The sequence below is a fragment of the Myotis myotis genome, unplaced genomic scaffold (genome assembly GCF_014108235.1).
Source record: "Myotis myotis isolate mMyoMyo1 unplaced genomic scaffold, mMyoMyo1.p scaffold_m19_p_3, whole genome shotgun sequence".
NCBI classification, from domain to species: domain Eukaryota; kingdom Metazoa; phylum Chordata; class Mammalia; order Chiroptera; family Vespertilionidae; genus Myotis; species Myotis myotis.
The window spans coordinates 171,659,109-171,684,419 of record NW_023416335.1 but is presented as its reverse complement, the minus strand read 5'-3'; the positions used below and the strand labels follow the sequence as shown (position 1 = coordinate 171,684,419).

At 39.4% G+C, this 25,311-nt stretch overlaps 1 protein-coding gene across 1 annotated transcript in view; it reads left to right on the top strand.

The window, feature by feature from the left end:
* MUC19 (mucin 19, oligomeric) overlaps positions 1 to 25,311 on the top strand; it is a 105,004-nt gene that overhangs the window by 21,585 nt on the left and 58,108 nt on the right. Inside the window, exons 27-31 of the mRNA XM_036299015.1 lie at positions 8,173 to 8,271; positions 8,737 to 8,811; positions 11,108 to 11,203; positions 15,940 to 16,032; positions 18,801 to 25,295. Of these exons, the coding sequence (XP_036154908.1) occupies positions 8,173 to 8,271; positions 8,737 to 8,811; positions 11,108 to 11,203; positions 15,940 to 16,032; positions 18,801 to 25,295 (6,858 nt within the window). The remainder of the gene's footprint in view (positions 1 to 8,172; positions 8,272 to 8,736; positions 8,812 to 11,107; positions 11,204 to 15,939; positions 16,033 to 18,800; positions 25,296 to 25,311) is intronic.

The following is a 25,311-nucleotide window of genomic DNA, read 5'->3' as shown; positions in this document are numbered from 1 at the left end:
TCTGTGCAGGTAAAAGATAGGCTGATAAATCTGCTGATATAAAAATTTCAAATTAAAATTAAGTTACTAGAAAATATGTCAAAATATTATTTCATTATACTCCTGTGAATTAAGTTAGGAATATGATTAAGACATACAATAGGTATTGTTTGCTTATTAGCTAAACACATAATCTAAAGCTTGACATTTTAAGATAATAATTGGAATAAATGGAATGAAAAAGGAGTAAATGTGGTCTGCCATGAAGTAAATATTTTAAAATCATGATGACACTGGGAGATCATTTGAAAACATGGAAATAAAAAGTTTTCTTTTTCTTAACTTATATATTTGCTGTAAGCTATAAAAGCATTCCAGTTATGTCCATTCAAGGGAGTGCTGGGCAAAATGAAATTTCACTATGGCTTGCGGACTTTTAATTTAAGTATTTAAGTTGCTGCAGTATACTTCCCTATTCCTTCTTGTGTGATTCAAGGAGGGCTTTTATTTCCTGTTGATTGATATTTGGAGGTAGCACAGTAAATTAGAAACTTTAGGTTTTGATAATATATTTAAAGTTATGTGATCGTCGGTAAAATGCTATTTACATTTTCGTTATTATTGGTTACGTACTTAACACTAAGGCTATTATATATTAAGGTTCTGAACTTTATTTTTGGCCCATATACAGACCTTATAAGGTTCCTATGAGATTTTGGTTAAGTGGTACTAACCGAAAATAATTAGTTATTTTGGTAGACATGCAATAAACATATAGTGCTCTTTTGATTTGAATGAAAGATTGTTTTTTCACTTAACCTTTACACATAATTTCAGAAATTTATTATTTTTTTAAGGCAACTTGTTTCTTTAACTAAATTTCCCAGCAAAAATTATTCAAGTAATAATTTTCATAAATATTGTCTTCCCTGAACAGTTTCTACTACAACGGCTACCTCCATATTAAGCACCACAGCAGGTAAAACATAGATGCTTATTTGCTTTTTAACTTCCAAATTAGCAGCAACCATTTAGGCATTTTGGCCTTATTTTCAAATATGTATGTATGTATGTATGTATGTATGTATGTATGTATTTTGTAAATGCCAAATAGTAGGATCTACATCTAAATTGTAATATGAGTAAAGAAACATCTCTATTTGGAGCATATGTGTCCTAAAAAGAACATTGCACATGCTACTAATTTGGAAAAAGTGGCAACTAAAGAAAATTCTGTTAAATTCTTTGAAAATAATTTACAATTTTTTTTTACTAGCATCAAATAACTTTAATTAAAATAGTAACCAGTAGAGTACAAAAGTATATTAAAATGTGTCAACATCTGATAAGTTGAACTATTACATTTAATTATTTATTTGCATTCTAGCAATACAACATGTCTTCAACACCTTTTTTAAAAAAAATATATTTTATTGATTTTTTACAGAGAGGAAGGGAGAGGGATAGAGAGTTAGAAACATCGATGAGAGAGAAACATTGATCAGCTGCCTCTTGCACACCTCCTACTGGGGATGTGCCCGAAACCAAGATACATGCCCTTGGCTGGAATCGAACCTGGGACCTTTCAGTCCACAGGCTGATGCTCTATCCACTGAGCCAAACTGGTTAGGGCTCTTCAACACCTTTTTAACATACATTTCCAAATATTTGTTTCCTCCTTTGTATAGCAATTCCATTGACAACCAGTAGCTTAGGCACAGGTAAGCCATAATATCGAACAACAACTTAATCAAGAGGGCATTAAAAAATTTAAAACTTCCCTTTGCTATAGTATTTAGGTGAAATTTTTGTTTATTTATATTGTTTTTTAAAATTTCTTAGGGGAGGAGTCCAGAAAAATATTATACAAAATAAGTTTTTTGACCTTTTACATGTGTACTATAGATGTTAAAAATTTAATTTCACATTTTAACATCCATTCACTTATATGATCAAATTTATTTGAAACATTCATTTTCACCCATTTTATATGTGATAATAGATGTTCTCAGAAACATAATTTTCCCTTCATACAAATTTAATTTTTTAAAAATTTCTTTTCTTTAAATCAGCAACATTCATTCCAGGGATTACAACATCAAGCGGTGAGACAACAGGTAGGTGAATTAGAAAGCCTATCAAAGGACAAAGTTTTTTACATGTATTAAAATTGTTTTATCTCAATTTACTTATTAGAATTAACATACCCAGTCTCCAATACTTAGGACCTTTTCTTCCTCCAACTTCACACTATTTCTCTTCCTCCTATTATTTCTTTCTTTCTTCTAATCTATATATACATGTACTTAAATCCATGGCATTTTTATGGAGATATTATTGACATATAACATTATATTAGTTTCAGGTACATAACATAATGATTCAATATTTGTATATATTGCTAAATGGTTGTCACTGTAAGTCCAGTGGACATCCTTGATGGCAGAGACCATGGTTTGCCATTCCTGTGTTCCCAATTGCACCCAATCCCAATCTATAGAATAGTTAGCATTCAATATTTTCTCAGGATAACAAAGATCAGAAGAAAAAGAATTTTTTTTCTGGTATAATGTAGCGAGATATTAGGGTTGTTTGATATGTGGAGGGAATGCAGCTCTTTGCTATTATCTTGTTCCCTGGGTAAAGTACTTTTGATCAAATACTGGATCAAATACTTCACTGAATTAAGTACTTCTCACTGGCAATTAGGCTTTATTTTATTTTTTTTACCAAAACTTGAAAAGATGAAATAAAATATTTTAAAGTTTCTTTCCGTAAATTTAACAGTGTAGAGATTCTTCCGAAGACTAAAAATAGTTCTGTATGACCCATCAATCCTACTACTAGATTTGCTAAAGAAAACAAAAACATTAATTCAAAAAGATATATGCACCTCTGTGTTCATGCACCACTGTTTACAATAGCCAAGATATGGAAGCAATCTAGGTGTTCATCGATAGGTGAATGCATAAAGAAGATGTGCTCTACATATATAATGGAATATTAAAAAAGAATGAAGTCTTGTCATTTGTGACAGCATGGATGGACCTGGACAGTATTATGCTAAGTGAACTCAGACAGAGAAAGACAAGTATCCTATGGTTTCACTTATATTTGGAATCTGAAACAAAACAAATGAACAAACAAAACAAAAATAAATTCAGAAACAGAGACCAAAGGGATGGCTACAAGAGGGAAGAGGATGAGTGGATGGGTGAAAACAGTGAAGGACAATATGGTCAGTAATATTGTGATAAGTTTGCACGGTGACAGGTGATCGCTATAATTAGTGAAGTGATCACATTGTAAGATATAAAAATGATGAATCACTGTGTTTTTCACCTGATATTAATATAACTAATATATTGTATACCAACTATACTTAAAATTTTTAAGAAAGATACTAATGAAACTCTGAAATAGTGATTCTAATTAAACCCTGTCTTCCCAATCAAATAAACAAACAAATAAAAAATTATCTTGCTCAGATGAACAAAGGCATTACTGTCAAATAGAAGGAGAAATGACTAGGTCCTCAAGAGAGGATTGATGGTTCATTTGACTTTATACTCGAGCATCTTGGATAGAAGCTGAGGTATGAATTCATTGTTGAGCCTATCATTGAGGTACATAGCACAGGATTCAAGTGCACTTTTGACAAATTTAGAAAAACATTATAGAAATCTTTAAAAGCATAAGAGAAGCAATATACAAAGCTTAAACTTTTTTCCATGTCTTATATATCCATTTTCTTTTTTATCTAGTAAGTGCTTCAAAGGGTTAAAATACCATGAGAGATGCCTACCCAACCATTTCAATTAAGTATGTTATTTTTAGAAGAAATATATGCAGTTCTATTTTTCCCCTGTTTAAACTGACAGATCTTGACACAGAGCTAACCTTTACTGAGCACTGTTCTAAGTGTGTGACATATATTATCATATTTGATACAGAAAACTCTATGAAGTGGGTCCCATCATTTCCCCCAATTTACAAATGAGGAAATGGAAGCACAAAGAGGTTAAGTTATATATCGAGTTCCTTGCTAATAAGTAGCAGAGAGAGGATTAAAATTCAGAACATCTTTTTCTAGATTCCACTTGTAATGCTTCTGTGTTTTGATGTTTCAGAAAGAGAATGAAGTTTAATTTAATTTAAATCCATTATTGAAGTAGCATATAATTACAGATTCCAATTTCAAAGTGGACTTGTGTCACAGTCATAGGTCCTAGGTGACTTAGATTTTAGTCTCAGTTTTGTCACTGACTAGCAATAGTCTTGAATAAATTACTTCAGTTTTCTGAGTCCAATTCTTCATATGTAGAATAGTTACAATACTTTTATTCCATTTGTTCATTCATTCATTCATTCATTCATTCATGGGTTTATTCATTCATTCTGTTGACAAATACTTACCAAACGTCTATTATGTGCTAGGTACTCTAATGTTTTTAGAGATATAAAGGTGAGTTAAAATAGACATGTTTCTTGCATTCTTAAAACCTATAGTCTAGCCAGGATATCAATCAAGTAATTACAAAAACAAATGAAAACTTGCATCAAGAGCTGTGAAGTGCTTAGAATGTGGGTGAAGAGGATAGAGCAGGGGTTTGATTAAGTCAAGATGGTCAGAAAAGGCTGACATAAAGATGGCTGATTTGAGAACTGACCAATAAGTAGTAAGTAGACAAAAAGGAGAGAAACTTTGTTCCAAGTATAGAGAAGTACAAATAGCAGATATGAAAGAATGAAGGAAGGCCAGTGTGGCTGGACAGAGTGAGGATTAAATAGAGAGATTGTGTGAGAAATTTATATTTTTCTTCTTTTTTAAGTTACAAAACACTATAAAATTGTAAAGGGATATAACCCCATAAACAATAGCTTTCCAGAGATTTTCAATAGAAATTAAGACTGAAATACAGAAAATAGCTGACTCTTAATTGATGATGAAAGCCAGAAATTAATAAAGGCTTATTTTTAACTCCACAGACCCCTCTCAACAAACATTTTATAAACTCCTACCACCTTCTTGCCAATAGGACAGGTATTGGAAATCTTATATAATAAAAGAGACACATGCAAATTAACCATCCCTCTACTATACTCAAGCCACGCCCACCAACCAATCAGGAACGAGTATGCAAATTAACCCAACTAATATGGCCGCGGCCATGGAGCTGGAGTGAGCAGGAGGCTTGGGTTGCCCCCTGCAATGGAGGAAGCCAAGCTTCCTGCCTGCCCTAGCCAGCCCTGGGCTCCGCTCGAGGCTACAAAGTTTTAATTATAGAAGATAAATAAATCCCAGAAAAAAAGAAAATAGGAGAGGCTGGGAGCTTGGGTTGCCGGGGGCGTGAACAGCCTGGAAATGGCCCTCAGTCCCTCACCCAGGCTGGCCAGGCACCCCAGTAGGGACCCCCACCCTGAAGGGGTGTGGTCAGCCTGCAAACTGCCATCAGCCCCTCACCCAGACTGGCCAGGCACCCCAGCGGGATCCCCACCCTGATCCGGGACACCCTTCAGGGCAAACCAGCTGGCCCCCATGCACCAGGCCTCTATCCTATATAATAAAAGGGTAATATGCAAATTCACTCTAACAGCAGAACCACTGGGAATGACTGGTCACTATGACACACACTGACCACCAGGGGGCAGATGCTCAATGCAGGAGCTGCCCCCTGGTGGTCAGTGTGCTCCCACAGGGGGATCTCTGCTCAGCCACAAGCCAGGCTGACAGCTGCCAGTACAGTGGTGGTAGTGGGAGCCTCTCCCACCTCCTCAGCAGCACTAAGGATGTCTGACTGCAGCTTAGGCCTGCTCCCCGCTGGCAAGTGGACATCCCCCGAGAGCTGCTGGGCTGCCAGAGGGATGTTTGACTGCCAGTTTATGCCCAATCCCCCGGGGAGTGGGCCTAAGCCAGCAAGTGGACATCCCTCAAGGGGTCCGAGACTGTGAGAGGGCACAGGACGGGCTGAGGGATGCCCCCGAGTGCACAAATTTTTGTGCACCGGGCCTCTAGTGCAAATATAAAAACATGGTCTTTTTCTTCAGGAGCATATTGGTCATTTCAAATGTATCTCCACAAACCTGCTCTATCAAATCATTAAAAAATTCCTCAAAAGTATTTCTCCTTCCTCTTACCCCAAACCCTTGCAGACTAAATGTTATTTTGTAGAAAATTATTGGAGGCACAGATAACCTGAGAGAGACGGAATTGAAAGAAACAAACTGTAAAATCAGCCTCTGCTTAATAGAGAATTAACTTGTCATTGTGAATATACAGGAGTGGGCAAAGGTAATAAATAATAATACAAGAATAAACTCTTTTACATACTCACAACTATAAACCTACGGTTGCTCACTCCTGCATATTTATTCCACATAAATTGGAATGTATGTTATAATGTCACTATTTAAAAATAAAATAAAATCTTATTACTCTCAACACTAAATACATTGCAAACTACTATCTATTAAAAACTACAAGGGACCGATCTTTCTGTATTTTCCCTTGAGGTCAGAAAAATTCACACCATATCTTTTTTTCTTATCAGGAACAACTCTAACTCTACCCGTTGAAGCTTTTACTACAGGTCAGTATATAAATTCCTGACTTTTATATGTTAGAAATACCTAACAGTATAAATTACTAGTAACTTTGGATTTCTAAGAAAGAATTTATATGAGAATTTGACTTTTGAAAAAAATATTACCAAGAAATAGTTTACACTGGACTTTTTCCACTGGTTTTGAACTTTTTAAAAATGAATTTAACTTGTGTTTGGCCAGTTTATATTGATTGGCTATAATATGATAGTTTTATTTTCTTCCTTATTATTAACTATTAATAGAATATCTACAACAGTACTAAATAATATCAAGCTTAAATTTTTTTAAAAAGAATATAAGATAAGAGAAAACATATATCTAAAAATATATTGTGTTCTTTTAGGTGTTTTAAGCGTAAAAGTAGCAATTAGCTACTTGGTGATATGACTTCATCATTGTGATTACACCCCCGAATGACAGTGTAATTAGGTTCCATTTCTTTGAGAGCAACCTTGTTAAGACAAGTATGCAAACTTAGTGTGATCCCATTACAGATGCAGAGAACATGACTTTGTTTTTTTTAAGAAAAAAATAGCAAGGCTGAAACCGGTTTGGCTCAGTGGATAGAGCGTCGGCCTGCGGACTGAAAGGTCCCGGGTTCGATTCCGGTCAAGGGCATGTACCTGGGTTGCGGGCATGTCCCCGGTGGGAGATGTGCAGGAGGCAGCTGATCGATGTTTCTCTCTCATCGATGTTTCTAGCTCTCTATCTCTCTCCCTTCCTCTCTGTAAAAAAATCAATAAAAATATATTAAAAAAAAATAGATGATGAAAAAAAAAAAAAGAAAAAAATAGCAAGGACTAAACCAAAATCTTAGAGGAAAGTGTCATCAAACTAGCTGAGAGTTTGTGCCCACCTGTGCACAGCAAGTCAATGAGAACTGACACCAGGTTTTCCAGCGATGAAACAGAAGTGATTTTATTGGGATGGCACCACCCAGGAGAAGGGGGAGCTGGTGCTCAAAATCCCAACTTGCTGGTGACTGACAGTCAAGAGGTTTTAATACAACAAAAATGATGGGTAATCATGAGTAAGGGGCTTAGGGCTGTGGGGCTTGCTGATGGGTCCTTGATTACGTAAGCAGTTCATTTTCATCTTCCACTTGTCTACTGCCCTCCTTGTGTCCTCTAGTCTGGTTTCAGAGAGCTGTGGTGGGCGGGGTGGTCATTTCCACTTTGTGGGCTGACTTTATACTCGAGCATCTTTAACTTATAAAAACGTGTGTCAATATGTTACCTTGGTGTGCAGGGGTGAACGCTATACATCATGAGACCCATTTATTGAATGCCGCCGAGCAGGTCCTGGGATGAGCGATTTCTATAATGGTTAACAGCGTGCTAGGTGGCTTCCTTCCTGTGGCTGTTAACCTATCTTACAAACCTATTTTGTGTTAAAGATATTTTTGAGGGTGTTAACACTCTAGCTTCAAAAATAAGATTAGAAAAATATCTTAGGGAACTCTGGGTAGAAAGTCACTGGGTTCTTGATTCTATTTTCTATGTTAGGAATTGATTGAACAGTTAAGTCACCCATTGGCAACAAAGCCCGAGTATACTTGAGCTGAGTTCATTTCCTGTTTTTTCTCAGGCCTTATGAGTACTCCGTTTCCCGTCACCTTCACAGCTGGAAGTGCAAGCACCCCTGGAGCAGTGGGTCCCCTCTTCACCAGTCCTTGGCACGTATCAGGTACAGTAAGTCCAGAACAGAGTACACAGCCACGTCTAAGCAACTGGTTTCAGGCAGTGCTGCTCAGTACAATATTTTACAACATAACAATAGCTGGCTTAGATATATTATCTGACGTAGGTGTTCTTTTTTTAAATTTTTTATTTTTTTAAAACAATTATTGTTGAAAGTATTACATATATCTGTCCCCATTTTTATATTTCTTTTTTATTAATTTCTTTTTTATTGTTTAAAGTATTACATATGTCTCCTTTTTCTCCCATTGACCCCTGCCCGGCCACACTCACCCTCCAGGACAACATAGGTGTTCTTTTTATATAACTAAAGTGTAGAGTCTTTGTTTTTTTTCACAGGTTGATTCCTTAAAGTATATCACCTTGTGACAGTTATACATGCCCGTTACCTGGAGTGTTGACAGCGTCCATGTACTTTTTCTAGCATGTGTTTGTTTTTTATCTTCTTCAGAGACCACTGGATCATCAGCAAGTACAACCACAGGAGCTGAAAAACCAAGTTCAACTGACACAGGCTTCAGAGAAGGTGAGATCCAGAAATGAGTCAAATGCTATTTCTTCCATAGCTCCTTTTCATAAGCAGTCCTCTGTTTCCAGTCGGGGACAATTGTACCCTGAGAACAGCATTAGGAAATGGGGGTCCAGTGACAGCACTAAGGCACCTGGAGGACTTTGGGAAAATATTCAATAATTACTCTTTCTATATTAAATCAAATATTAGTGATATATTTCTAAAGTACACTAAAATTTCTAAATTATGCTCAAATATGTAACAGAATTTAATCCACGTCAACACTATGGTAGTTAAATCTCTTTATTGCCATTAGGAAGAAAAATAATAAAAGGTCTCAAAGCTGACAGGAGCAGGAATAGAACCTAGAACCCTTAGCCTCCTCTGCAATAGCTACCATTCCCTGATCAGTGCATAGAGCAGTGATGGCGAACCTTTTGAGCTCGGCGTGTCAGCATTTTGAAAAACCCTAACTTAACTCTGGTGCCGTGTCACATATAGAAATGTTTTGATATTTGCAACCAAAGTAAAACAAAGACTTATATTTTTGATATTTATTTTATATATTTAAATGCCATTTAACAAAGAAAAATCAACCAAAAAAAATGAGTTTGCGTGTCACCTCTGACACACGTGTCATAGGTTCGCCATCACTGGCATAGAGCATCAAAAAAAAAAAAAAAAAGCCAAATGAGGACATGCTTGCCCTTGTGCATCACTGACTAAATTCCAACTATTACTAGTTTCATGAATAAATAAGACATTATTGATACTCTTTAAACATAGATAATATTCATCAGTTAATGTGAGTCCCTCTTACATTTTCACCTCTGCATCATATTGCCTCTGCTCCGGTGTTAGATATTGTCCATCTGGTCTCTGCAGTTGTCCACCTACCTCACCTAAATCTTAACACAGTGGGGTTCAAAGTGTGGTTCCCAGACCAGCAGCATCAACATCTCCTTTTAGAAATGAAAATTGGGGGCCACCTCCCTAAAATCAGAATCTCTTAGAGTGAAACCCAGCACAGTGTATTAATCAACAAGCCCTTTCGGCAATCAGTGCTTATCAGCGTTGAGAACATCTTTCTCCCTTTCCCTGCCAATTTATGCTTTAGTCAGTCCCACTGGCTAGAATGGACTTCCTAAAACGCAACTGTGATCCCGTCACTCCACTATGTAAAATCCTTCCATTGTTCTGGTTGCTTTAGGATAAATAAAAACCCCTTTACATATCACTAGAAGCCATGCCTTTAGAGTATGCATGGGACTTCCTTTTATGCCTTTATGATCTAATTCATGGTCTGATTTTAAGAACTAATCTATGGCCTGCTTTTGTTTTTCTACATTTATTTTCCTTTAGCAAATTTCTTGATTTAAAATTTATGTCACATACTTTTTTGAAATAAGCTATAGTTTACATAAAAATAATGTTAAAAGATAGAATCTCCAGCAGCAGAAAGTAAGAAAATGGTTATTTTCAATTAGATCAATGAACTGACTCAAACTTTAGGGTGATGACTATTTAGTCTACAGTCCTTAAAATTTGAATCAGAATTATTTGGCTAATAGTGACACGTCAATCAGTGAATTTTTTTTTGGTTACCAGGTAGTAGTTTTAAACAGAGTTGCTGAAAGTTTGGTCCACAAATGAGTGCCATCAGAACTGTTGATTACTGGTCATGATGTGATAAGAACTGAAACAGAGAACAGGCATTTAGAAACAGCAGTTTTATCAGTGGTTGAGCATCGATCTATGAACCAGGAGGTCATGGTTCAATTCAATTCCTGATCAGGGCACATGTGGAGTTGCTGGCTAGTTACCCAGTAGGGGGCGTGCAGGAGGCAGCCAATCAATGATTCTCATCATTGATGTTTCTATCTCCCTCACCCTTCCCTTCCTCTCTGAAATCAATAAAAATATATTTTAAAAAACAGAAGCAGCAGTTTCACACAGTCCCTTTAATACCTCCTAAATAAAAGCTTATGTTTTAAATGATTTTATTAAAAAATATTTCTCTACTTTCATGGCATTTCCCAAAACACCAATATAGGGCAGATTGACATTTTTGCAGCATTGCTCTTTTACCACAGATCATTTGAGAAGCAAAAGTTAGCGTGTAAACTCTGGGGCTAGACTACCTGGGTTTGGCTTCTGGACCTGCTGCCAATCAACCTAGTAACCTGGAGAAAGTCACTTACCCACGTCTGTTAAATGGGAATATTATTACCTGCCTCGGAGGATGCTTATAAGACTGGATGAATGGATTTATGTCTGGGGTATTTTTTTAAACTGCTATTTTCCCTCCCAGCTGGAATAGGGGCCCCAACTGCACCACCAGTGGAAACGGAAGAAAAGAGCACACCTGGGGCACCAAGCACAGGAGCAACAAGCACAGGAAAAGCAGGCAAGTCAGGATGTGCACTTTAACGCCTGTAAAATGGTCCAGAACATATTCCAGGTCGAACTAAAGATGAAGCTGTGTGTGACATTAGATCCTCTAGCTGCAGAAACTCTGGGTGTCATTGAAGGTTTCTTTTACATTAGAATCCTCGATTCTGTCACATGAGAGTGACATGTAGAATCCTACCGCTCTAGAAGTAACGCCCCTTCCTTGCTGTTATGCCAGGGACCTCAGAAGGACCAGAGGGCTTCACCACCGCACCTGGGAGCCAGAGCACCAGCGGAGGAGACACAACTGCCCCAGGCACAACCTCGGGAGGCAGAGCGGGTATGGAAATGGGGGCTCGGAAGCATTTTCTTACTGACCACAGGGAAGCCACCAGCAGCTTCTACTGGGTTATTAGCTGTTAGTCAATATGCACGTTCATCATGTCACCATCCCTGCATCTATGGGCTGAATGGCTGTATTTCACTAACATCAGCTCACAGGTGACTTAGAGCAAAGAGTATTATATTGCAGATCCTGCCTTTGAACGTCTGAGGCTCTGAGTCTGGGTGGGGCTCAGGCCATGGTTTGCAATCTTGGCTACACATTGGAATTGACTAGAGGCATATTTTGGAAAATGCACAATGAAGGGCCTTTTCACGACTAATTGAATGAGAACTCCTGGAGGAAGAGCCCAGGCACAAATGTTGTTTAAAAGCCTTATAGTTGGTTTCAATGGGTAGAGAACCACTAGGCTAGTATATCTGTATGTGTAGGAAGCAACCCAGGTGATTCTTATAATTAATTTTTAGAAACAGTGAGGCTAGTATATCTGTATGTGTAGGAAGCAACCCAGGTGATTCTTATAATTAATTTTTAGAAACAGTGAGGCTAGTATTTCTGTATGTGTAGGAAGCAACCCAGGTGATTCTTATAATTAATTTTTAGAAACAGTGAGGCTAGTATATCTGTATGTGTAGGAAGCAACCCAGGTGATTCTTATAATTAATTTTTAGAAACAGTGAGGCTAGTATATCTGTATGTGTAGGAAGCAACCCAGGTGATTCTTATAATTAATTTTTAGAAACAGTGAGGCTAGTATATCTGTATGTGTAGGAAGCAACCCAGGTGATTCTTATAATTAATTTTTAGAAACAGTGAGGCTAGTATATCTGTATGTGTAGGAAGCAACCCAGGTGATTCTTATAATTAATTTTTAGAAACAGTGAGGCTAGTATATCTGTATGTGTAGGAAGCAACCCAGGTGATTCTTATAATTAATTTTTAGAAACAGTGAGGCTAGTATATCTGTATGTGTAGGAAGCAACCCAGGTGATTCTTATAATTAATTTTTAGAAACAGTGAGGCTAGTATATCTGTATGTGTAGGAAGCAACCCAGGTGATTCTTATAATTAATTTTTAGAAACAGTGAGGCTAGTATTTCTGTATGTGTAGGAAGCAACCCAGGTGATTCTTATAATTAATTTTTAGAAACAGTGAGGCTAGTATATCTGTATGTGTAGGAAGCAACCCAGGTGATTCTTATAATTAATTTTTAGAAACAGTGAGGCTAGTATTTCTGTATGTGTAGGAAGCAACCCAGGTGTCTCTTATAATTAATTTTTGGAAACAGTGAGCTTGAAATGCTTTAAGTGTGAACAAATATATGCAAAGTATTTGAAAGAAGAGAACAGCAAAATCTGTTCTGCTTAACCATAGCTCAATGGTATATATGTATTTATTGTTTATTTTGAAAGGGACTACTGAGTCATCAGCTGGGGAAACGACTAGAGCTCCAAGCGGTGAAGGGACACCCTCTGAGGAAGGCAAGTCAGGTGAGCAGAGGGTATCATTCAGAGGCCGTGGCTTTGTCAAAAAGGACCAAATTAAATCAGAGCTTGCTGATTTCACGCAAATCCATCATCTACCATCCAAAAAAATAAAAAATAAAAGGGTATAAAAATGATTAACATTTTCTTTTTAAAAACATATATTTTTATTGATTTCAAAGAGGAAGGGAGAGGGAGAGATAGAAACATCGATGATGAGAGAGGATCATTGATTGGCTGGCTCCTTCATGCCTTCCACTGGGGATCGAGCCCGCAACCCGGGCATGTGCGCTTGACTGGAATCAAACCCAGGACCTTTCAGTCCGCAAGCCAACACTCTATCCACTGAGCTAAACCAGCTAGGGCAAAATGATTAACATTTTCAAGATTTTTCACTTTTCTGGCTTCTCCAAATCTTTCCTTCAAAAGTGGCACAGTACTGGGTTGTCACAATAAGGCACATGCTCTCCCCCTACTGTGTTTGTCAGGGGTAACAGCAGAATCTGGGAATTACTGTTGGAACTGGCAGTAGCTAGACCACTGCTTCCAGCCCAACAGGGATCTCAGCAGGCAAAGTGCAGTCTCACTTTGGTGGTGCTCCATCATGAGTTTAGCGGAGACCCTACATTCTTATGAGGACTGTAAGTGCATTTAGTAAAGGCTATGGCTATCATTTTAGGACAAGTAAACATAGGTAGTGGGAGCATTTTCAACACAACCATCTATGTAGACTAGAATTGCCAAATAAAAAATACAGAATGCCATTTACATTTTTAATTACTCATAAGTAAGAAATAATTTTTTAGTATAAATATGTTCTATGCAATAATTGGGACATGGTTGTTTGTTGCTTATCTGGAATTCAAATGTCACTGGGGGTCCTGTATTTTTCTTTGCTAACTCTGGCGACCCCCTTGTGGCCTGATCACCACCGTTCTGTTTAAACAGGAACCACTGGAGGGGAAAATGCAGCCACCACTGGAGCTGCTGGTGAAAAGACTTCTGGAGCATCAGGTACTGAAAGAACATAGTCAGAATAAATCTAGACAACAGAAATGTGATGTCTTTACTCAAAATTTTGTCAGAGATAAGGTTTCCTGGGGAAATTTAACTCATTATTTGTGTAATGTGAAAACTGAAGAAGATCAGAGATAAATTAATAGCTATTTATGATGTGTCGCATCATACTCTAGAGAACATAGGGGCAGAGTAGAGTCAGGTACTTGTTCTCTTAGAGCTTAATTTTCGAGCAAGAGAAATGAGCATTTATATCAATGCAAAGGCAAAGGCCATGCAAGGCAGAAGGTAATCAAAGTTAAGGAAATGTTCAAGGACAAGTGTTGGAGTGGGAATTCAAGAGGATATTCTAGCAAGAGAAGGGATTCGTTTGGGATTTACTCTCTTTTGAAAGAATATGATATTATGCTCAGTGCAGTTTGAGTATATCGACATGCTTTAACTTGAGCAAAACTCAAAACATAAGTATGTTGAGCAAAAGTGTAGGTATATATTCAATTCCAGGGGAATAAGGAGCAGTCATATTTCTAGTATTGGGGGACTAGAAATGAAAACAAATTCTCCCAACCCAGAGACCCTGCCACAAAGCAAACATTTTTATTATTTAATATGGATTAAATTAGAAAGTGATGCAAATTACTGGCCATTTGCTAAGCAATTGTAAAGACAGACCTCTCACCAAGCAGACACAACCCATTACCTTCAAGTTCTCAAGAAAAATTATATTGGTCTTCAAGCAACAAAACCTGATAGCACTATTTATTGCACATAGTTCATCCTAAACTCATCGGGTAATTGGGTGCCATCTGGTTAGTTCATTGGTTTCCTACAAAGGGAAAATAAACCTCCTATCTTGATGACAGGAGGAAGTTTTATAACCAGAGGAAAACAAGGGAAACATCTCCCTAATGTTTACATCTCAAAGAGACAGTGCCAGAGTTCCTGAGAAAGACACTCCTTGGGTATTATGATGGCAAGAGGCCTATCAGTTTTTTTTTTTTTAAAAAAAGATTTCAATAAATTTCCAAGACACAGAGAAAGAACTTAAAAATACAAAATTTCTAAAGTCAATGTTCTAAGAAAAGGAAGGGGGAAGTCCCTTATTTCTGAGAGAATTAAGCTTCATTCTTATTTTAAATTATTTTTCCTCTCACAAGCCAGCCTCAGAAAATGATCAATTTCATATTTTAATGAGCTAACTTTTTGTTTCTATTATAAAATGAAGCTATGCTCAGCTATCCCATGGGGCAACCCCTGGGGAACCAGGCGCTGGACCCAAAGTCCTGGGAGGTCAGACAAGTCTGGACCTGACTTTTCAGCTGTTCCCAACTATCAAAAGAGAAAGAAAACAAAAAGAAAAAATTCAACTTAAGAGTTTGCATAGCAAAAAACAAATGCTTGAATTTAGAATCCAAAATCACATTAAAATAATTTCAATAATAATTTCTACTTCTTTTTAGTGAATTTTTTTCAAAATCAGGAAATCCATGAACATAGTTCATCATACTAACATATCTAAGAATAAAAACAACTATAGAGGCTGAAAAGGCACTTGATAAGCATTTGATAACCATTTCTGATGAGAAAAAAATGCTTCAAAATAAGTAACCTGCTAAAATAGTGCCCATAGGTAAAAATTGCTCTTAGAATCGATATTATACTGTAACCTCAGTTTTCTTGTCTGCAAACCTGGGCAATGTAATCTAGTAAGTGAGGGTCCCATGAAATAATGAATAAATGTATGTCAAAGCACATTTTTTGGAATGTATGGAGTAATAATTATTATTAATATAGAAAATGGACATTTCTGTAATCGTTATTTGGAAGTCAATTGAAACCAGAATTGGTTACCTCACAGTTTATGAAATTCTATGAATGAACTCTTTCCATTTTTTCCTTTACAACAGGTACACCTGGGACATCAGGTGGCACAACTATTGGAGGTAAAAGTACACCTGAGTCACCCAGTAGTGGGACTACAAGTTCATCAGATAAGCTAGGTGAGATAACTAAATACAACAAAAATTCACAAAATCTTATTGGTGTAGACACTTGTTTATAAGAGGATCTTCCCTGTTTCAAAATCAGAACTCTGAAATTCAAATATGTGAATCAATTGGGAAGATTGCCATTACATTATTTGTCTGCTATTCAGTATTTATGCGCTATTGGGATGTCAGTTAGTGTGACCAATGATGTCACAGATAATGACATTGATGTGACAGTTCAGATATCCTCCATTACTAAACAAGCTTAATACAGCATTTTAAAATTGATATTCCAATTTAGAAATCACTTGCATATTTTTTGATACAACCATAGTGGAGTTAAGTAAAAAGTAATAGTGACAATCTAACATTTCATCTTATGTTTGGTCCTTAAATGAAGATTTGGAGTTAGGCTTCTTTTGAGTTACATACTTTGTCATCCACTTAGTTACATTTCTTTATCTAAGGTCTGCATTGTTCTACAAAAAAACCCACTGAGGCAACAAACAAAAATGCATAATGGTTAAAAGTGCTGAATAATTATAAGATATGTCAGCCATTTTTGCATTTCATTGATTGACAATATAATTTTTCAATACTAGAAATATTTAAGAGTTCAATAAATTATTTCGTTTCTTGAATAATAGGCCTCTGGTTACTAAAAGTTTATCAACAAGGATTTCAAATTTCAAGTTAGAAATTTTCTTTTTACAAAAACTACTGTCTTGAGTATTTAGAAAATTTTTGTGGTTCCTTAGTATTCAAAAATATCATGGTATAAAATATTAACATATTTTCTATAAGTTTTTAATTGAACAAAAAAAGTGATTTAGAATTGTGATGAAAAGCTATTCCAATTTCTGAAGAAAATTTAACAAATAACATTCCACACCAAAGATGTAAATATAATTCTTCAAATTAAAGTATCATACATTACATTCTTATAATCTGCTTTTTTAATTTGTTATATATTTTGAACATTTTTATCTATGTATTTAAATACCAGCAGCATCAATTTTATTTACTATCTAGTAGACTATCATGCAGAAACATCATAATTTAATAATATTATTTTTAATGTAACTTTTGAATAAGAAATATATTTGTACAGTCCAAAAATCAAAAGTTTATAAAGGTAAACCCAGAAGTCTTGCTGCCATCCTACCCCTTTCCTTATTGGTAACCCTTTTTTATTAGTATGCTTTCAGTGTTTTCTAATACAAATACAAGCTAATGCAAATATATATTCTTTTTTTAAAATTTAATTTTATTTATTTTATTTTTTATTATGGAATATATATATTTTCTTTATTGATTAACTAAACAGAATTCTTGGTTTACTTTCATACCCATAACTGTTCTCCCAATCCTCTCTATATCAATAAATGGTACCATAACTGACTCAGTTGACTCAGGAAAAAATTAGAGTTATCTTTGAGGTCTCTCTTCTTTGAGGTCTGTATGCACTTCCTACATACAGACAAGCCCTCTTAAAGCTATTTCAAAAACATATCCTGAACCCATTCACTTTTCTCAATCTCCTTCATTTCTACTCTAGGCCAGGATACTCATATATCATTCGGGTTCCTGAAATCACTTCTTTTTAAAATTTATTATTATTATTATTATTATTATTATTATTATTATTTTATTTTGTAAAATATATTTCCATTTCAGAGATGAAGGGAGAGGGAGAGAGAGACATCAATGATGAGAGATAATCATTTATTAGCTGCCTCCTGCATGCTCACCAATGGGGATAAAGCCTGCAACCCAGGCATGTGCCCTGACTGGAAATTGAACCATGACTTCCTGGTTCATAGGTTGAAGGAAAAAACCACTGAGCACAAAGTCCAAGCCTGAAATCACCTCTTACTGGTTTTTCTACTTCTATAATGCAACCTTTACTATATATTCTCTACAGAGTGGAAAGAAGGATTTTAAATATATATAAATGTATAGCTCCCTTGCATAAAACTATACTCTATTGCATTTAGAAAAATGTACAACTTTTCTCTCATTTCAAATAGCTTACCCAATCCAATGAATATATCTTCACCTTCTAATGATTTCCCACTAACCTCCTATTAATACCTATAAATTCACCATCTAGTTCTGCTTCTCTAGCACATGTAATTCAGTTATCCTTATGGCCTTTGCAGTGGCTGTTTCCACTGCCTATGATATTTCCCATGACTGTCTGCTTCTTGTCGTATCTCAAAATAAATGGCATCTTTTCAGAGAGACTTTGCTAGCCAGGCTGTCCAAAATGAAACCCCAATTGCACAGAATTTCCTCTCTTTATGTTAGTGCTTTGAGGCTTTCTTTGTTTGTAAATTTCTTCATTTGGTTGGATAGTAATTACACTTTTATGTCTACATGTCTCTCACATCTACTAGGATTATCTATGGGATTAGAGAACTATCTACTTACTAGGTAAATCTTAGAGAAATGACTTAAACTATTTTAAGTTTTTTCTCTATAAAAATGGAAAGTAATACTATACATATCATAGGATTGTTCTGATGCTAAAATGAGGTAATACTTATAAATTTCTGAGAACATACGTGGCATATAAAATATTCAATAATGTTAAATGAGTAAAGAGTTAGGAAGAAGGTACACTGTAGAAAAATAAAAGGTATAATAAAATAGGATGGTGGCAACAGGAATGAAGATGCACAAAACTATAGTTTAGAAAGAAGGCAGCATAAGCCCTAAGGTTAATCAAGGACCAGAACAACTTTAAAACAATGTTCTTTTGTTAAATGTTTTCATAGGAACAACTGGACAATCCGCTGAAGGATCTGGAACCACAATAGTACCATCATCTGAAGTGACAGGAACAACCATCACATCAGCTGGAGAATCAGGCAACACTAGAAAAACAGAAACAACTAGATCATATGATGTAGGTTCACAGTCAACAGGACCTTCATCTGAAGGATTAAAGACAACAGAGGCAGCAACTGGAATACTAGGGACAACTGGTTCATCCCCCAAAACACCAACTGGAGGATTACAAACAACTAGATCAGAAGCTGGAGGATCAGGGACCACAGAATTATCAACTGGAGAAACAGGAACAACTGTAACGTCTGCTACAGGTTCAGAAACAACTCAATTAATGTCTGAAAGAGTAGGGACAACAAGACCATCAGCTGTAGAGTCAGAGACAACTGGTGGAATGTCAGGAATCACTGGTGTAACACCTGAGGGATTAGGAACAAGTGGAAGATCAGCATCGGGAACAACTGAATCATCTGCTAAAGGTTCTAGAACAACTGAATCACCATTTAAAGGAACTGGGACAACCAGAACCCCAGCAGAAGAAAAAGGAACAACTGGTCCAACAGCTGATATGCCAGGATCCACTGGTGTAACACCTGGAGGATCAGGGACAACAGGAACATCAGAATCTGAAACGACTGAAACATCTGCTAAAGGGTCTCAAACACCTAAATCATCATCTGAAGGCCCTGCAACAAGTAGGCCATCTGAGGGAGAGACAGGAACCACTGGCCCAACAGGTGGATGGTCAGGAACCACTGGTGTGGCACCTGGGGAATCAGGGACAACTGGATCACCTGCTCAGGGTTCTGGGACAACAGAATCACCATCTAAAGGAACTGGGACAACCAGAACCCCAGCAGAAGAAAAAGGAACAACTGGTCCAACAGCTGAAATGCCAGGATCCACTGGTGTAATACCTGGAGCATCAGGGACAACAGGAACATCAGAATCTGGAACAACTGAATCACCTGTAAAAGGTTCTAGAACCACTAAATCACCATCTAAAGGAACTGAAACAACCAGCACCCAAGCAGAAGGGAAAGGAACGACGGTCTCAATGGGTCACATGTCAGGAACTACTGGTGTAACACCTGGAGGATCAGGGACAACTGGGACATCTTTCCGAGGTTCAGGAACAAGTGAATCATCATCTGAAGGACCAGGGACAACCAGGTCATCCGCTGGAGGGACGGGGACAACTGGCCCAACAGGTGGAATGTCAGGAACCACTGGTGTGGCACCTGGGGAATCAGGGACAACTGCATCACCTGCTCAGGGTTCTGGGACAACAGAATCACCATCTAAAGGAACTGGGACAACCAGAACCCCAGCAGAAGAAAAAGGAACAACTGGTCCAACAGCTGAAATGCCAGGATACACTGGTGTAACACCTGGAGGATCAGGGACAACAGGAACATCAGAATCTGGAACAACAGGATCACCTTCTCAGGGTTCTGGGACAACAGAATCACCATCTAAAGGAACTGGGACAACCAGAACCCCAGCAGAAGAAAAAGGAACAACTGGTCCAACAGCTGAAATGCCAGGATCCACTGGTGTAATACCTGGAGCATCAGGGACAACAGGAACATCAGAATCTGGAACAACTGAATCACCTGTAAAAGGTTCTAGAACAACTAAATCACCATCTAAAGGAACTGAAACAACCAGCACCCAAGCAGAAGGGAAAGGAACAACGGTCTCAATGGGTCACATGTCAGGAACTACTGGTGTAACACCTGGAGGATCAGGGACAACTGGGACATCTTTCCGAGGTTCAGGAACAAGTGAATCATCATCTGAAGGACCAGGGACAACCAGGTCATCCGCTGGAGGGACAGGGACAACTGGCCCAACAGGTGGAATGTCAGGAACCACTGGTGTGGCACCTGGGGAATTAGCAACAACTGGATCATCTTCTCAGGGTTCTGGGACAACAGAATCACCATCTAAAGGAACTGGGACAACCAGAACTCCAGCAGAAGAAAAAGGAACAACTGGTCCAACAGCTGAAATGCCAGGATCCACTGGTGTAACACCTGGAGCATCAGGGACAACAGGAACATCAGAATCTGGAACAATTGAATCACCTGTTAAAGGTTCTAGAACAACTGAATCACCTTCTAAAGGAACTGGGACAACCAGAACCCCAGCAGAAGGGAAAGGAACAACGGTCTCAATGGGTCACATGTCAGGAACTACTGGTGTAACAGCTGGGGGATCAGGGACAACAGGAACATCAGAATCTGGAACAAATGAATCACCTGTTAAAGGTTCTAGAACAACTGAATCACCATCTAAAGGAACTGGGACAACCAGAACCCCCGCAGAAGGGAAAGGAACAACGGTCTCAATGGGTCACATGTCAGGAACTACTGGTGTAACACCTGAAGGATCAGGGACAACTGGAACATCTTTCCGAGGTTCAGAAACAAGTGAATCATCATCTGAAGGACCAGGGACAACCAGGTCATCCGCTGGTGGGACAGGGACAACTGGCCCAACAGGTGGAATGTCAGGAAACACTGGTGTGGCACCTGGGGAATCAGGGACAACTGCATCACCTGCTCAGGGTTCTGGGACAACAGAATCACCATCTAAAGGAGCTGGGACAACCAGAACCCCAGCAGAAGGTAAAGGAACAACTGGTCCAGCAGCTGAAATGCCAGGATCCACTAGTGTAACACCTGGAGGATCGGGGACAACAGGAACATCAGAATCTGGAACAACTGGATCACCTTCTCAAGGTTCTGGGACAACAGAATCACCATCTAAAGGAACTGGGACAACCAGAACCCCAGCAGAAGGGAAAGGAACAACGGTCTCAATGGGTCACATGTCAGGAACTACTGGTGTAACACCTGGAGGATCAGGGACAACTGGGACATCTTTCCGAGGTTCAGGAACAAGTGAATCATCATCTGAAGGACCAGGGACAACCATGTCATCTGCTGTAGGGACGGGGACAACTGGCCCAACAGGTGGAATGTCAGGAACCACTGGTGTGGCACCTGGGGAATCAGGGACAACTGCATCACCTGCTCAAGGTTCTGGGACAACAGAATCACCATCTAAAGGAACTGGGACAACCAGAACCCCAGCAGAAGGTAAAGGAACAACTGGTCCAGCAGCTGAAATGCCAGGATCCACTAGTGTAACACCTGGAGGATCGGGGACAACAGGAACATCAGAATCTGGAACAACTGGATCACCTTCTCAAGGTTCTGGGACAACAGAATCACCATCTAAAGGAACTGGGACAACCAGAACCCCAGCAGAAGGGAAAGGAACAACGGTCTCAATGGGTCACATGTCAGGAACTACTGGTGTAACACCTGGAGGATCAGGGACAGCTGGGACATCTTTCCGAGGTTCAGGAACAAGTGAATCATCATCTGAAGGACCAGGGACAACCATGTCATCTGCTGGAGGGACGGGGACAACTGGCCCAACAGGTGGAATGTCAGGAACCACTGGTGTGGCACCTGGGGAATTAGCAACAACTGGATTATCTGCTCAGGGTTCTGGGACAACAGAATCACCATCTAAAGGAACTGGTACAACCAGAACCCCAGCAGAAGGTACAGGAACAACTGGTCCAGCAGCTGAAATGCCAGGATCCCCTGGTGTAACACCTGGAGAATCAGGGACAACAGGAACAGCAGAATCTGGAACACCTGAATCACCTGTTAAAGGTTCTAGCACAACTGAATCACCTTCTAAAGGAACTGGGACAACCCGAACACCAGCAGAAGGGAAAGTAACAACTGGTCCAGCAGCTGAAATGCCAGGATCCGCTAGTGTAACACCTGGAGGATCAGGGACAACAGGAACATCAGAATCTGGAACAACTAAATCACCTGCTCAGGGTTCTAGGACAACAGAATCACCATCTAAAGGAACTGGGACAACCAGAACCCCAGCAGAAGAAAAAGGAACAACTGGTCCAACTGCTGAAATGCCAGGATCCACTGGTGTAACACCTGGAGCATCAGGGACAACAGGAACATCAGAATCTGGAACAAGTGAATCACCTGTTAAAGGTTCTAGAACAACTGAATCACCTTCTAAAGGTACTGGGACAACCAGAACCCCAGCAGAAGGGAAAGGAACAACGGTCTCAATGGGTCACATGACAGAAACTACTGGTGTAACAGCTGAAGGATCAGGGACAACTGGGACATCTTTCCGAGGTTCAGGAACAAGTGAATCATCATCTGAAGGGCCAGGGACAACCAGGTCATCCGCTGGAGGGACAGGGACAACTGGCCCAGCAGGTGGAATGTCAGAAACCACTGGTGTGGCGCCTGGGGAATCAGGGACAACTGCATCACCTGCTCAGGGTTCTGGGACAACAGAATCACCATCTAAAGGAACTGGGACAACCAGAACCCCAGCAGAAGGTAAAGGAACAACTGGTCCAGCAGCTGAAATGCCAGGATCCCCTGGTATAACACCTGGAGAGTCAGGGAAAACAGGAACATCAGAATCTGGAACAACTGAATCACCTTCTAAAGGAACTGGGACAGCCAGCACCCCAGCAGAAGGGAAAGGAACAACGGTCTCAATGGGTCACATGTCAGGAACTACTGGGGTAACACCTGGAGGATCAGGGACAACTGGGACATCTTTCCGAGGTTCAGGAACAAGTGAATCATCATCTGAAGGACCAGGGACAACCAGGTCATCCGCTGGAGGGACAGGGACAACTGGCCCAACAGGTGGAATGTCAGGAACCACTGGTGTGGCACCTGGGGAATTAGCAACAACTGGATCATCTGCTCAGGGTTCTGGCACAACAGAGTCACCATCTAAAGAAACTGGTACAAACAGAACCCCAGCAGAAGGGAAAGGAGAAATAGTCTCAATGATTCCCATGTCAGGAACTACTGGTGTAACACCTGAAGGATCAGGGACAACTGGAACATCTTTCCGAGGTTCAGGAACAAGTGAATCATCATCTGAAAGACCAGGGACAACCAGGTCATCCGCTGGAGGGACAGGGACAACTGGCCCAACAGGTGGAATGTCAGGAACCACTGGTGTGGCACCTGGGGAATTAGCAACAACTGGATCACCTGCTCAGGGTTCTGGGACAACAGAATCACCATCTAAAGGAACTGGGACAACTAGAACCCCAGCGGAAGGGAAAGGAACAACTGGCCCAACAGCTGAAATGCCAGGACCCACTGGTGTAACACCCAGAGGTTCAGGGACAACTGTAAGATCTGAATCTGGAGCAACTGGATCATCTGCTACAGGTTCAGGAACAAGTGAATCATCATCTCAAAAAACTACAACAACCAGACCATCAGCTAAAGGGACAGGAACAACTGTCTCAACAGGTGGCATGTCAGGATCCGCTGGTGTAACACCTGCTCATTCAGGCACAACTGGAAGATCAGAATCTGGGACAACTGGATCTTCAGCTAAAGGTTCAGGCACAACTGAATCCTCCTCTGAAAGACAAGGGACAACAGGATCATCCACTGGAGAGACAGGAACCACTAGTCCAACAGGTGAAATGTCAGGAACCACTGTTGTGGCACCCATGGAATCAGGGACAACTGGATCATCTGTTAAGGGTTCTGGAACAACTGAATCACCATCTGAAGGAACTGGGACAACCAGAACTCCAGCAGAAGGGAAAGGAACAACGGTCTCAATGGGTCACATGTCAGGAACTACTGGTGTAACACCTGGAGGATCAGGGACAACTGGGACATCTTTCCGAGGTTCAGGAACAAGTGAATCATCATCTGAAGGACCAGGGACAACCAGGTCATCCACTGGAGGGACAGGGACAACTGGCCCAACAGGTGGAATGTCAGGAACCACTGGTGTGGCACCTGGGGAATCAGGGACAACTGCATCACCTGCTCAGGGTTCTGGGACAACAGAATCACCATCTAAAGGAGCTGGTACAACCAGAACCCCAGCAGAAGGGACAGGAACAACTGGTCCAGCAGCTGAAATGCCAGGATCCCCTGGTGTAACACCTGGAGGATCAGGGACAACAGGAACATCAGAATCTGGAACTGAATCACCTGTGAAAGGTTCTAGAACAACTGAATCACCATCTGATGGAACTGGGACAACCAGAACCCCAGCAGAAGGGACAGGAACAACTGGTCCAGCAGCTGAAATACCAGGATCCACTGGTGTAACACCCGCAGGTTCAGGGACAACTGTAAGATCAGAATCTGGGACAACCGTATCATCAGCTAAAGGTTCAGGCACAACTGAATCATCATCTGATAAAACTACAACAACCAGACCATCAGCTGAAGGATCAGGGACTACTGTAGCTGGTACCACTAGATCTACTCAAGGAAGTTCTGGATCATCAACTGGATCAGAGACATCAGCAGAAAGATCTGGGACAACTGGACTGTTATCTGGAGAAACATCGACAACTGGATCATCAACTGAAGTGGGAAGAACAACGATGATGCCAGGAAGTGATATTACCACATCTGGAGGTAAATCAATTTAGTC